Source organism: Gymnoscopelus microlampas (assembly GCF_963454915.1).
Source record: "Gymnoscopelus microlampas genome assembly, chromosome: 4".
NCBI classification, from domain to species: Eukaryota; Metazoa; Chordata; class Actinopteri; order Myctophiformes; family Myctophidae; genus Gymnoscopelus; species Gymnoscopelus microlampas.
In genome coordinates, this window is record NC_139941.1 from 58,065,839 (window position 1) to 58,081,759 (window position 15,921).

Sequence of the window (15,921 nt, forward strand, 5' to 3'; positions counted from 1 at the left end):
ATAAACACAAGTAGTTTGCACCTGTACCCAAGTTGTTCAATCTCATTTCTGAGAGGTTGGTATTTTAAAACCTTGGCAAGGAATGTCTCCTCCAGACTATAGTCAAACGTACAGCCTACTTCTAAGATGGTGACTTCTCTGCTTTCTTCGTCAACTACAACAACATCTGGTGTATTAGCTGTCACATTTGAAAAGATCTCAGTTTCGTTATTGCATAGTATGAACATGTCAGATGAAACCCTTGTGTGAGTATAAACTTCAACAGAAGAAGGTGGGGTGTATAGAAGCATGTCCTTAACCAGTAAGTCAACAATCCTGTCATGTCTGGAAATATACATTCCTTTGTATACATGGCAGCCATTCAGAATATGTGACAGTGACTCTATGGTTGGGGTGTTGTGATGGTGCAGGCAATGAGGAGAAAATGTATTGGGGTACCACAGAGAGAGATTGAGTCTGGTTGGGAGGACCTGTAATCTAGCTTTAACTGCAAATGTAAGAATATCCTCATTAACTGCGTAGTTCTTGAATATTGTATGGGAAACTGTATGATCTGCAGTGGGAATACATGCTATAGCTTTCCCTGTAACTTTAAACCAGTCCAGTGTTGTTGCTGCCTCTGTTGTTGCGACATGCGACATACCGAGTTAATGGTGAACTCGGGATTTCTGTCTGTTTTGGACTTATACCAGCGGTTCCCGCCACTCCTTCTCTAGTACAGAACTGCACATTTAGATTGTTTTATCTCCAGACCGGACCAGTCCAGGAATGTGTCAGTTCTGGAGAGCATGTACTTAATAACGCTCACCTCCCGAGAGGCCAGCTGCACATCATCTGCGTAGCCTTGTATGGGGTTGGGGGAAATCACATTAGGTGGGGCACAGTCACACAGCCACCTAATCCACTGGTTGATGGCGAGGACAAAATTGATGGCACTCCACGGACACACGGTTTTAATGCCCACCTGGAGGGGGACAGGGTCTGTACGTTGTTTCCCACAGATTACCTGAATGAAGGAAGAGCTGTAAACATCCTTGATAATGTCAATAAACACCTGAGGTAGCTGGATTTCCTCGAGGGCGTGAATCATGACATTGTGGGTCAGGGTCCCAAAAGCGTCCCTGAAGTCCAGGAAGACAGAGTAGAATTTGCAGGATTCATGTTTGAAGTCATCGATCCCCGTTTTCAGACAAAACACGTGTTCGTTCATGCCCTGTCTATTAATGTACGCTTTCTGCTTGGGTGACAGGATGTTATTATCTACTAGCCAGGGCAATACACGGGACAGGACACACACACACGCACGCACGCACGCACGCACGCACGCACGCACGCACGCACACACACACACACACACACACACACACACACACACACACACACACACATACACACACACACACACACCTCTGAAGTAATACTTTGATCACATGACGTGATGGTATCATCAGTGAGATGTAATGAGGCTTGGATTAGAGGAGCGTCTGTGAGTTCAGTTTACAGAGGTTCCCGGTTTGATCCCTGACTCCTCCTGGCTTCATGTTGAAGTGTCCTTGAGCAAGGCACTGAACCCCTAACTGCTTCTGATGAATGTGAGAATGTGGAACACCTTAGTTTAACAGTATTATAAGTAAATTAATACTTAATAGAGTTTTACTGCAGCGTTCCAATCCAGTCCTATTGCACTGATCAGAGCAATGGTCTCTGAATTATGACCATATGAGGTGTTACACAGGGTGGCCATAGCTGAATGGTTAGTGAACCCGCCTAGGGAGCCAGAGGCCCTGGTTGCCCCAGGTTCGATTCCAGGCCAGGTCAGCATATGTGTCGATAAAATTAAATTTGTCCCTGAGCAAGACTCTTAACCCCTAATTGCTCACAGGTTCTCATTGGAAACAAGACCGCAAGGACGACCTGTTAAAAGGAATTATCCTTATCCTTACACACTTTGTGACACTGTGTAACACTACTGTAGTTGCTCCATATGTGTGACATTCAGTTTGTTTGGTGTCATCATGTTGTACACAGAGTTAAATGAGGACACATTTCACATCATGTGTAAATGTACACAGAGTTAAATGAGGACACATTTCACATCATGTGTAAATGTACACAGAGTTAAATGAGGACACATTTCACATCATGTGTAAATGTACACAGACAAATACTCCAACTAATTACATTATTTATTTGATTAATAGTTAAAATATTTAATCACTTCAATCTGAAGTGATGAACTTTAACCTTTAACCTCCTATCATGTCTCATCTGAAAGCTTTTAATTAATTACAACATTTTACTTTATAAACATATTTCTGTCTTTCTTTGTTTTTCTGTATTTCTGTCTTTCTTTCTTCATTTCATTCTAACTATGTTTTTCTTAAAAAATCCCAACCATCGTCTTCCCGGAAACAGATGATGTAACATCATATCTTTAATCTGATTGGCTGATTTGTCGAAACTACAGAATGAGTCCTCCTTCATTCTCTTTCAGTAAACTTCTGTTTATTCTGATCTGTTTATTCTCATCTATTAAATTCAGTTCAGTTCTGATCAGTGATGATGAAGATTACAGCCACCCTCCTCATCCTCTCCTCTGTACTTCATGTCAAAGCGATCCCAGGAAGTAAGTACATTATATTAATGTTATTATATATAAGATACTCTTATTATATAAAATATGCATTCATAGATGTACTCTTGTTATATCTATCTATATATATACATTTCTAAACCCAAAACCCCCCAAAAAAACCTGCCACTGTGTGGGACTAAACACAAAAACAACATATCAATGTCACTAACAAGACACGCCACAACGTGCAGAATTACTACGCGCAGTCTGTAGGCCACTTCATACTGCTCAGCACACATCTGCCCCCTCGCAGCATAATTAATTGCGGCCAACACAAACTCACAACATTACAGTCGGCCATGTTGTTCCTTAGCGTCATCGCCGACCACCGCCCAACGAGACCCAAGTGAGGTCAGACAACACACTCCATATTTGGGCATAGCTCCATTGGGAACATCTCCTATTATGGCTTTATATAACCGCCCAACGAGACCCAAGTGAGGTCAGACAACACACTCCATATTTGGGCATAGCTCCATTGGGAACATCTCCTATTATGGCTTTATATATTATAGAGACCAACAAACACAAAGCACCGCGCAGCGGCTAGGGGGGAGGGGCGCGCAGCGCCCCGACCCTCTAGTATAATACATCTGTATTTATGTTTATATTAATAAACATATATTGTTATACATACTTTAACTTTTGATAAATGAAATCGTTTTTAATATAAATAAACATTATATCTGTTGATTATATACTGAATAACATACTGTTATATTGATATGTCAAATAAACATACAGTTTATTCAGTGTTATTATTTATAATACCATTGGTAAGCGGTAACTCAGCCTCAAGGCCCGAACCAACAGGCTTTGGATCAATTATTTTACACTCTGCAACCTGACTTATGAACAATACACACTAATAACACACACACACACACACGCACATGCTGATTCAAACACTTCATTATATTAAATTATCAGTGATGTAAATTAACATTAACCTAACCCTAACATAAGTACATTTACTTAAGTACAATACTGAGGTATTTTTACTTTACTGGAGTGCTTCCAATTTTCAGTATTTGAATTGCTACCCCACTACATCTCAGAGGCAAATATTATACTTTTACTCCACTACAATTATTTGAAAACTTTAGTTACTAGTTACTTTGCAGATTTTGATAACAAAACATACGCTTCAGCCCTATATACATTTAGACCATTAGAAAATAGCAGATCTAAAAATAGCAGATCTACAAGCTCACAATGTGACGCATTGTGAGCTTGTAGATCTGCTATTTTCAAAAGATTTTTTTATACATTTGAAAACTTGTGAAATGGGACATTCTGCATAATGAGTACTTTCTACTTTTGGTATTTAAGTACATTTTGACACCATTACTTTTGTACTTTTACTCAAGTAAATTAAAAATTCTGGACTTGTAACAGAGTATTTCTACATTGCAGTATTGATACTTATGCAAGGGATAATGCATGGGGAGGTAGTCATTATTGAAATTTAAAGCCCTGAAGGGCTTTAAATTTCAATAATGACTACCTCCCCATGCATTATCCCGCTTATTACACGGCTACTTAATAAATACATAAATACATTTACCCAAAAGTAACAACAAAACGAAGTATTTCCTTGCCTACGGCAATGAAAGTATTCCATAAGTATTGGGCTGGGCGGACAAGTTCGCCTCGCAAAAACAAATGACGAAATGGAAAAAAACTCGCCCCAAAACACACTCGCCCCCCATTCTATTTACTGCCGATTTGCCTGTAATACCGCCGGATTTGCCCCGGGGCGACTATGTTTTGGGGCGAGCTTTTTGGTATTCCCCCGTTGTTGTGCCACGATAAACAAGGAAGTGCAGTGGATCCAATAGAATGACTTTTCGGTTATTGCATCGTCTATTTCTCACTTCAAATGTTTTCAAAAACATTCTTGAGAGCAACGTTTAGTTGTAAATGACATTGGTTGTTTGTTTACATGGCTGTCAATGTTGGATAAAGCATAAAATCAAGCAGCTCAGGTTGATATGAGCAGGTGTTCTGAGTCTCTGATTACACAGTTTCCTCGTCGGTCTCACCGGTCATTATCATCGGTCATTATCCAGAAATAATGACCGATGACTGACCAATCAGAATCGAGCATTCAACCAAGCCGTGTAATAAACTAAAGTAAAACATTAGTACTCTTTCCACCACTGTAGAACCAAATATGATGATGAGGATGATTATTGTTTGTATTTAATGTCAGATCTTTGTTTTATTTCCAGTGTTCCATGAGCACATTGATCTCCTTGGCTGTTCAGACACAGTTAAAGACTCATATAAAGAGTGGATGGCAGTACTGGATGGTGAATTGATGTTCTATGCAGACTACAACAAAGGGAAGATGGTGGAGCCTCAGCCTCCGTTTGTAGATCACATCACCTGGCCAGGTTATGCAGTAGCTGTGGGTCAGCAGCACTTCTGCAAAGGCCAGCTGGACATCATTCGCACTGCCTTGAAGAAACCACCAGTGAAAGGTACATGAATACTATGAACACAATAGTTATTAACTAAAACGGTTGAATATATTTAACATGAATGAAAATGTTTAACCCATTCAATCGGGGAACACTTATCTGTCATTTTAGATTTCTTTGGGTGTTCAAAAATAGCAGATCTACAAGCTCATAGCGCAGCACCGAGTGCCGCGCTATGAGCTTGTATATCTGCTATCTTTGAAAAAAAAACATGAAAAAAGTTTGAGAACCACTGATATTATAGCAACATACGTTCTTTTAAAAAAAAATAGCAGGTCTACAAGCTTGCTGACCATAGCGCGGCACACACACACACACACACACACACACACACACACACACACACACACACACACACACACACACACACACACACACACACACTTTAATTTATGTATTTGGATTTTCAATTAAAATACATGAATCATATCAAATCCAGTTAAAACAGTTACCATCAAAATGAAACATATCAAAATGTATTCATATTGTGATATTTTATGTCTCTCTCAAAATAACAACCTTTCTGTGAGTGTTATCTCTGTTATCCTGGAAATACATGATGGAGTCTGACAGACAGACAGACAGACAGACAGACAGACAGACAGACAGGCAGGCAGACAGACAGACAGACAGACAGACAGACAGACAGACAGAGTCCTTGTTTACTCAGCCACTGTAGAAAACTGGATAAATAGTGAAACAACACTTAACTGTTAGCTCAATTACATTGTATTTAAGATATTGAAAACATTTTAATGCCAGATTTCACATCCTGAACCTATTTTAGACTTTATGTAGTGACATGTTTGCCCCATGGGGGGCAGTTAGCCTAGTGTTGATATTATAGACGGATTTCCGCGCGACGTCATCACAGAGCAGAATGCGCAATCTGCGCATGCTCGGGGGAAACGAATTGTTGCGCCGTTCACTCTGTTGTTATGTTCGGGAGTTAGATAGCCATAATTCTGCTATTATAGGCATAATAGGCATAATGCTGCTATTATATACAAACAGATCCAACTTCCGACAAATCATTTTTATTGAGTAAACAAGGTATTACAAACTGCATAATTTAATCTACTTTCATTAAACCCGGTGAAGATCATTTCTTTTATGAATGGACATTTGACCAGAGCTGCTGCGGGTAATGGCGCCCTCTATAGGCTTCCCCCTCCTCTGCGCGGTCATATCCTCTCATGTTTACTAACAGGAAACCTGTCTATACAGATGATAATAAAACTGAACATTAATGACATTTTTAATTGTCTATTTCCAGATGGATATGTGTACTATGAGGCTATCCGCTGTGTGTTTAACTCCAGTGAGCTGAAGGACATACAGTTAATATACTCAATGAATTTCGATGGTGATGAGATCCTCAGGTGGGACAGTAGAGTAGATCAGTGGGTTGGATACACTGAGCTTGGTGTGAAGAACGCAGAGCTCTGGAATAAAGATCCTACAGAACTGGCTGAGAGGAGAGCACAACGGGAGGGAATCTGCAAACCCAACACTGAGCTCTACTACTCCAATGTTCTGAACAAGAGAGGTGAGCTGATCTCAGAGCAGCACTCAACACTCATCACCTCATAAACTATAACATGACATCGTAATAAATCATTCTATCATTCTATTCAAAGCAGATATAAAAGCTCATAGCGGGCACCGAGTGCCGTGCTATGAGCTTGTAGATCTGCTTTTTTTGAAAAATTGTGAAAATTATAATAAATATATTTTTAAAGTGAACATTTGTAACTCGAATCTTTGCTTCTGGGGGTCCCTGGAGCAACATTTTTGACAAATGTTCGCTTTAAAAATATATATATTTAAAGATTTGCACACATTTTCACGATTTTTAAAAACATTGCAGATCTACAAGCTCATAGCGCGGCACTCGGTGCCGCACTATGAGCTAGTATGGTATACTATGAGCTATTTTGCTATATAATAATAATAATAATAATAATAATAACAACAATAATAATAATAATAATAATAATAATAATAATAATAATAATAAGTGTAATAATAATAATAATAATCATATTATTTATCCAGTGGAGCCCAAAGTGAGACTGAAGTCAGAGACTCCCCCTCGTCGTGGTGAACACACTCACATGTTGAGGTGCAGCAGCTACGACTTCTATCCTAAAGTGATCCTGGTGACCTGGTGGAGAGGTCAAGAACCTTTGACCTCTGGTCTCTCCTATGCCGATGTGTCTGATGGAGACTGGTACTACCAGTACCACTCATACCTGGAGTACACACCCAGGTACACACCTAACAGACACCTATACATAGAAATACACACCTCTACTGGTACTACCAGTACCACTCCTACCTGGAGTACACACCCAGGTACACACCTAACAGACTAACAGAACAAATTGTGTGTGTGTGTGTGTGTGTGTGTGTGTGTGTGTGTGTGTGTGTGTGTGTGTGTGTGTGTGTGTGTGTGTGTGTGTGTGTGTTACAGATCAGGAGAGAAGATCACATGCATGGTGGAACATCCCAGCCTGACCGCGCCTATCAAGATGGACTGGGGTCAGTTACTGTAATCTACTATAGGCCTACTCTACTGTAATATAATGTAATCTACTGTAATGTGTTACACTACACTCTGTTTTAATGGTTCAAGGATTCTTCTCTTTTTGAACCAGAAGATACATTTGTTTTGCAGAAAGGAAACACAGCAATCCAAACAAGACACAATAATACAGACACCAGAAATAAAAATCAATACAAATACATTAAAACATCCTAAAAAAAAGTAACTATTCTAATAAGAAGGTCATGACAAGAGCCTCACCTACTTAGAGCGTAAGTGTCACGTCTAGATGAGGTCCATCATCTGTGTTTACTAATGTCTGCAGGTACAAAGTACAAATTTATAGAATTTATAGAATTTACACATCATGGTCAGAAGCTGCTGGAGTGAAGGAGCTGAGAGTGACTGTAAAGTATGAGAACAGTCCTGAGAGATGGAACTGGTCTTATATAAATGCTGCATTAATATCAATGGTAATGGTCTCGTGGTTAGAGTGTCTGCCCTAAGATTGGCAGACATTGGCAGCACTTGGTGCCACGCTACGAGCTTGTAGATCTGCTATTTTAGAACAATTGTGAACATCTTTGAATGTATACTTTTTTAAAGCGAACATTTGTAACTGTCAAATGTTTCAACAAATGTCTTAATGTTTCTGAAAAACTATTGTTGTTATAATATCAGTGGTGCTCAAACTTTTTCTTGTCAAGGACCCTAACATTAGCTGATCCCCATCAAAATATGTTGTTCCAGCCCCCCCTCCTCCAGAAGCAAAGATTTGAGTTAAAAATGCTGTTTTTAAAAGAAAATAGCAGATCTACTATAGATACAAAGTCTTAAATAATGCTTATAGCTCAAATATAAAATGACACTGGTGATTCCATGCCAGAGTCAGTAAAGAACAAGGTGTTTTAATCTACTGTAATAATATAATATAATTATGATCTGATCTGATATGATATGATATAATATAATATAATATAATATAATATAATATATTCAATTCAATTCAATTCAAAACTTTATTTCAGACACGCAGGGGGTCCATATATCATACAAATAAGACATACAGTATAAAAGTAAACAAATAAAAATAATTAAAAACAAATAAAAACATACAATTATATACAAGTCACACGTAGAGACTGTTTCTCCAGTGAATCCTTAGCCTAGATGAGTACCGGAGACACCTTTTCCCAGGATTGACCATATCCTCAATTATACTGTTCCTGGACTCATCCAAGCGAGTCATGAAGCCATACATGGAGTGCCTTAAGAGAGCCTCACAAGTGTGTAGCCTATAGCCTACCACATGACACAAATAAGTGGCTGGCACTATGCCATCTGGGGACCTTAAGTAAACTCCTCAAGGCATCATTATATGCCACCTTGAGCCTCCGCATACTACTCTTCTTATGTGAGCACCACAAGAAGGCTGTATACATGGGAGTACAAAATGCTTTAAATAGAGCACATTTAACAGGATCAGAGCACATACTGAACCTTGGAAGCAGCGTGTTGGCCTGTGCGTATAGAATGCGGCACTGCCTGGAGATATCTCTATCATCTTGTAGATTATCAGTAAATATATGACCCAAATACTTGATTTCCTGACACACTGATAAAGGACTGTTGCTTAAAGAAAAGGCTGGGAAAACCAATTTCTTGTCATCCTTGCATCTCACAATCATGATACTACTTATTTTTCGCATTATATATAATGTCATGGTCTGTGCCATACTTGGAGCAAATTTCTAGTAGCTGTTGTAACCCTCCGCTGTACGGGCTAAGTACAACCAGGTCATCAGCATACATCAGATGATTGATGATAGAGTTACCAACCAAACAGCCCGTATTGCACTTATTTAGTTCAACTGATAGATCATTCATATAAACATTGAATAAAACAGGAGACAAAATCCCCCCTTGGTGTACCCCATTACTAACAGAGAATTGGGTGGATAGTGCATTACCCCATTTGACATGCATTTTCTGATTGGCACACCAATACACCAGTATACGAACAATGAGCCTAGGTGCGCCTCTATCAAGCAGTTTCTGGAACAGTTTGAGGTGGTTAATCCTATCAAAAGCTCGAGATGCATCAATGAAGCATAGAAATACAGTGGAATTATGGTTACTATAATTGGCAAATAGCTCTTTAAGTGCAAATATGCACAAGTCAGTTCCATGTTTCTTTTTAAATCCAAACTGGTTGTCAGCAGTCAGGACGTACATTTCCAGGCGCTCAAGCAGTATTCTCTCCAATACTTTGGAGAGGATGCTTGCCAGAGCGATAGGTCTGTAGTTGTCAATGCTGTTAAGTTTCCCTGCCTTGTCTTTAAGGACAGGTACTAATTGAACAGAGGTAATTGCATCTGGTAGTAGACCATGACCCAACAACCCTGTGAAACACAGAGCCAATATAGAGCACACTTTGTGGCTAGCAAATTTTAAATGTTCTGCGGTAATGTGATCCATGCCACAAGCCTTATTGTTGTCTAACAACCTTATGGCATCCATCGACCTGATTCGGATGCTATCAATGCATAGAATGGGAGATTATCACGTTCTATCAGACCATTGAATGGGCGAAGTAGGCGAGCTACCGTCTACCCCGCGATTTATCAGACCATTCATTGGGCGTAATCAGGAGCTACTGACCTACCGACGGAGATGACTTAAATACTTCAGTTTCGGTTTTGGTTTTGGTTGTTTCGGTTTCGGACCATGACGGAGGCGAGCAGTCACAGGCGAGCTGGAGCCCCGCGACGGGCCACCGAAGGAGCTAAGGCGACTGAGTTGCCGTCCGGAGCGGTGCGACCCTCGCCTGTGCCTACTCAGCGCCGTTCGAGTTATGTACCGATATGGACAGAATCGTAAATATTGTTGTGGGGACTGCTCCGCCTCCGTCGGTAGGTCAGTAGCTCCTGATTACGCCCAATGAATGGTTTGACAAATCGCGGGGTAGACGGTAGCTCGCCTACTTCGCCCATTCAATGGTCTGATAAAACGTGATAATCTCCCATTCAATGCATTGATAGCATTCGAAGCCGATGATCCATCACATCATCAGGCCTGATCAGAACTGTTTCGGACGGTTCAACCTGACCTGCTGCCACAGTGCCACTTCTTACACAGTTAAATAATTTGTGATAGTGTTTCCTCCACACTTCAGCAATTTCAACCGGGCCACAGGCACCCTCTATGTTAGAGGGTAAAGAAGTTCTACTGTTGTTCATGACTTTAACCTCTTTCCAAAAATCATAGAGATCTTTACTTTGTAGTTTACTAGCCAGAGAGTCGGCTCTTAAAGTGTTCTCCTGTCTTTTTACATGACGAACGGCATATTTAAATGTAGCATTTGTGAGTTTTTTTCCCCTCAAATACAATATAATATAAATTCTATAAATACATATAATATGATATAATATAATATTTGTATTGTCAGATGACTCCATGCCAGAGTCAGTGAAGAACAAGGTGGCCATGGGAGCATCAGGTCTGGTTCTGGGTCTGGTCTTGTTCCTGTCTGGATTCATCTACTTCCAGTGGAAGAAACGAGGTGATTAACATGTTTAATTAACATATTTAATTAACATGTTTAATTAACATGTTTAATTAAGTATTATAATACCAGTGGAAGAAATGAGGTGATTAGCATGTTTAATTAACATGTTGACTGTTTTGTGTTATTGTGTTATTGTGTTATTGTGTTGTGTGTACATGTGTGCGTTTTATGGAGAAATACACACAATACAGTCAGTGGTGGAAAAAGTACTCAAATGTTTTACTTAAGTAAAAGTATCACTACTCCAATGCAGAAGTACTCTGTTACAAGTAAAAGTTTGGAATTAAAAATGTACTTGAGTAAAAGTACAAAAGTATTGGTATCAGAATGTACTTAAAGTACCAAAAGTAAAAGTACAAAAATGTTTGAAAATAGCAGATCTACAAGCTCACAACGCGTCGCGATGCGACGCGTTGTGAGCTTGTAGATCGGCTATTTTCAAATAGCCTATGTATAAAATAGGGCTAAAGTGGTTAATGTATGTTTCATAATATCATCATTTATATCTGAAACGTAACTAGTAACTAAAGTTTTCAAATAATTGTAGTGGAGTAAAAGTACAATATTTGCCTCTGAGATGTAGTGGAGTAAAAGTAAAAGTATTGGAAATTGGAAATACTCAAGTAAAGTACAATTACCTCAAAATGTTACTTAAGTACAGTACTTAAGTAAATGTACTTAGTTACTTTACACCACTGAATACAGTACATAAGATTTATTTGTGTGTGTGTTTTAACTGTCTCTCTTCTTCTTCTATCAGGTCGTATTCTGGTGCCGACAACCAATGACGATCTTTAGACTCCTCCCACACACCCAGGTTCACTTCCTCTTCCTTTTTACCGTGTAAAAAACTTGTGTAAGAAGTGAAACAACTAGCCTGGTAAACCATCCTGGTCGTGTGAATCCACATTATCTTGTCTTCTGCTTCATTTCTTATAATGAACCTAATAATCAAATTTAATAATCAAATGATTTGTTGTATCAGACAACACTGATGAGTGAGATGGGGGGGGGGGGGTCCTCTTGGTAAACTGTGTAGTTTGGACCATGAGGATTGATGTCTCCATGAATTGAGTACGTGGGGATCTCATTTGAAACAAGACATTTTGGCTTTCATGAGCGATCCATTTTAGCTGAACACAACATTTCAGTGAACTGAACCCAATGATTCAGTTCATTGAACACAACATTTCAGTGAACTGAACACAATGATTCAGTTCATTGAACACAACATTTCAGTGAACTGAACCCAATGATTCAGTTCATTGAACACAACATTTCAGTGAACTGAACCCAATGATTCAGTTCATTGAACACAACATTTCAGTGAACTGAACCCAATGATTCAGTTCATTGAACACAACATTTCAGTGAACTGAACACAATGATTCAGTTCATTGAACACAACATTTCAGTGAACTGAACACAATGATTCAGTTCATTGAAAACACTGATCATTCTATCACTAGCAGGATCAAAGACAGAACCTTGTGGTCCAAAGGAGAGTGTTTTACCAACTGAGCTGCCCTTCCATTCCATTCCATTCCTTTCCAGTCAATTAGCAGACACTTTTATCCAAAGTGACTTACAATAAGTGCATTCAACATAGGTAGGGAACAAAACTGCTAATCACCAGAAGTCCAAAGTGCATTTTCTGCTAAAACAAGCTAAAGAGTATACCTAGCGCTAAGGTAAAAGTGCAATATATCAGCTACCTACTTTCTTAAACAGATGAGACAAATAGCAAAATCAAATGAGCAAGAGATAAAACAAATAAGTCTATATACTAAACAAGATCCAATAAAACAATACAATAATAAAACAAGAGTTCGTACAACAAGCAGGCAAAGCAAAGAGGAAGGGTAGTGTTTGAGGTGGGTTTTCAGTCTGCGGCGAAAGATGGGCAGTGACTCTGCTGTCCTGACATCAGTGACTCTGCTGTCCTGACATCAGTGGGGAGTTCATTCCACCACTGTGGGGCCAGAACAGAAAAAAGTTGTGACCGTGTAGATCGGCCAGAAGGACCCTTGAGCGACGAGGCAATCAGTCGCCCCGAGGTGGCAGACCGCAGTGGTCGGGGCAGAGGTGTAAGCATCGACCATAGCCTGGAGGTAAGAAGGAGCTGTTCCTTTCACTGCCCTATAGGCTAGCACCAGGGTTTTAAACTGGATGCGAGCCGCTACGGGGAGCCAGTGTAGAGAACGGAGAAGGATGGTTTTGTGGGAGAACTTGGGGCGGTTGAACACCAGACGAGCCGGAGCACCACCTTCCTACTAAGATACACTATTGACAAAGTATTGGTCAAATGTTGTTTGAATGGACTGAGTTGTTTCTACTTTGATGGTTACTGTAGTTCCAGGGAGGCTGGGAGGTTAGGTTTTTAAGCAGTTTACTAATAACTTGTTCATGATTTATTAACTATTTATAGCATCGTTTTAAATCATTAAATACTACCACACATTTAACAAGTTATGAATAATACATTAACTAATACTTTAGAAATGATTCATGTACTATTATAAGGGAAGGTTGTTCTAAAGTGTTAACATGTTCACACAGTTAATACATTCTGATTCTTATTGGTTTATTGTCTTTTCACAGAACACCTGGGTGTGTTGTCAGAGAAGCAGAGAGTCATCGCTGCCCCTGGTGGAGAGAGGAGGAAATACATGTGTGTTCATTCAGCTTTTAAATAGTCATAACAGCAGCACAATGATGACATCATCAACCTTTTAAATAATCATAACAGCAGCACAATGGTGACATCATCATCCTTTTTCACAAATGTGTCCTTTAAACAAGTGGACAACTATTAAAATGTAGTAGACGTGAATGACTGACAGGGCTTCCTGTTATGACCGCCTACCTGGTTTGTGTTTTTTGTGTTTTTTGTGTTCTTCTTTTGTTATGTTTTATTTTGCTTTGTTTTGTTTGTATTTTACGTATTTTGTATTTTTAGTTTTCTGGCTGCTGCGGTTGTTGGTCCGTCTTGAGATATTTGAACCCTGTTGAAGGGCCTGTTGCAGCCAATGTGATTGTGGTTTACTAGGTGTATGAAGTTGCTGTGATATTGTGAAGGTGCTGTGACATTACTGATTGACCTGGGCATACAGTAGGCGGGGATTCAGCCAATCTGGGGGTACAGCCTATGTGGGGTGTCACAGGTGCACAGCATTAGGGAATCACAGAGGGAAACCAAACAGTTTTTCAACCGTGTGTGTTTCCGTTTGTTTTCAGTTAGTTTTGAGTTATTTTGGGTTTATTTTCTTACCAGTTAGTTGTTTAGTTAACCGTTAAACACCCGGCTTTGTTTATGCTGTTATCATCCTGCTTCAAAATAAACATTTTAAATGCACTTAAAGAGAAGACCTGAGTTACTGTCAACACCACGCGTTGGAAAAGCTTCACACCATATCCCTCACTGGATATTATTTGTTGTTCTTCTGCCTTTACAGGCCTTTATGCTGAAAAGACATTTAATACAATTATTTGTTGTTCTTCTGCCTTTACAGGGCCTTTATGCTGAAAAGATATTTAATACAATTATTTGTTGTTGGGCTGCCTTTACAGGCCTTTATGCTGAAAAGATATTTAATACAATTAAAACATACTTAAATGACATAAAACATACAGGGGTTCCCATGGAAATAGGGAAACCTTTCCAAATAGTGAAAAAGCTCTAGATATACCGTAATAGACAGACAGACAGACAGACGATGGAAAGATAGACAGAATCCTCTCCTTTCCAGTTGCCTCCTGGCGCCCCCTGCCGGCTTGGCGACCACATTGAGGGGGTCCCAGGTGGTGACAGTAAAGGGACAATTTAAGGACTTATAAAATCTCTTTAATACCTTAAAGGATCTACACCATGAATTTAAAAATAATAATAATAATATTTAATATCATATTGTTTATGTCCCTCAAACGTTTTTCAAAAGGTTTGAGCCTAAATCAAGCCTCAGATATACTCATTCTGACTACCTTCTCTCTGGCTTATAAAGCACTTTCACCTGCAATACCACATTGTCCTGTTTGGCACGGGGCGCTATTGAGCCAGTTTGTATGCATGTTATCCTGGTTCTGTGTGGAAAAAGCTTTTTTTTTTTTTTTTTTTTGGTTGGAACTGAAAAACGGGAGGGATTGTACCCTGACGTGACATCACGTCAGGGTGCAAATCAGTTTGGCCTGTTTTGAGACCAATTTACAGAAAACCCCAGATTTGCTGTGAAAGCCTGAGTGTTCAAACTGGAGTATTTTTGGGGATAGAAGAGAGGTAGGGGAGACCAAAAACACACAAAAAATAAGTTAAAATTCATGGTGTAGTCCCTTTAAAAAATGTAATGAGATAAGAAAAAAGAGCATTACTGTATCAAAAGTAATCAACAAACTATACTATAAAATCTGCTAAAAAATATTAGACAAATTGTCAATTAATTTAAGTAAAAGGCAAAAACATTGAAAATAGTCGATCTACAAGCTCACAACGCCTCGCAACGTGAGACGTTGTGAGCTTGTAGATCGGCTATTTTCTCAATATTTATCTGTGGAACTGAGTCAAACAAATGTAATGCCTCAACTTCTACAATTCCAATCACTTGGGGGGTCCCCAGTTCAAATATGATTTTGGGGGGTCCCCAGTATTTTGAGAGGTTGTATGTGCAGCAGATACATTACATACTGAGGT

General features: G+C 39.4%; 1 protein-coding gene across 2 annotated transcripts in view; it reads left to right on the forward strand.

The window, feature by feature from the left end:
- LOC311043861 (H-2 class II histocompatibility antigen, E-S beta chain-like) overlaps positions 1-14,559 on the forward strand; it is a 15,918-nt gene extending 1,359 nt beyond the window's left edge. Inside the window, exons 2-9 of one of the 2 annotated variants that reach the window (XM_084055247.1) lie at positions 2,543-2,626; positions 4,870-5,121; positions 6,398-6,670; positions 7,180-7,393; positions 7,598-7,665; positions 11,118-11,231; positions 11,998-12,054; positions 13,839-14,559. In XM_084055247.1, the coding sequence (XP_083911373.1) occupies positions 2,560-2,626; positions 4,870-5,121; positions 6,398-6,670; positions 7,180-7,393; positions 7,598-7,665; positions 11,118-11,231; positions 11,998-12,035 (1,026 nt within the window). In that variant the 5' untranslated portion in view covers positions 2,543-2,559 and the 3' untranslated portion in view covers positions 12,036-12,054; positions 13,839-14,559. Of the gene's footprint in view, positions 1-2,151; positions 2,627-4,869; positions 5,122-6,397; positions 6,671-7,179; positions 7,394-7,597; positions 7,666-11,117; positions 11,232-11,997; positions 12,055-13,838 lie in introns of those variants that run through there. The other variant, XM_084055248.1, reaches the window with a different exon arrangement.
- The last annotated feature ends 1,362 nt before the right edge of the window (positions 14,560-15,921 follow it).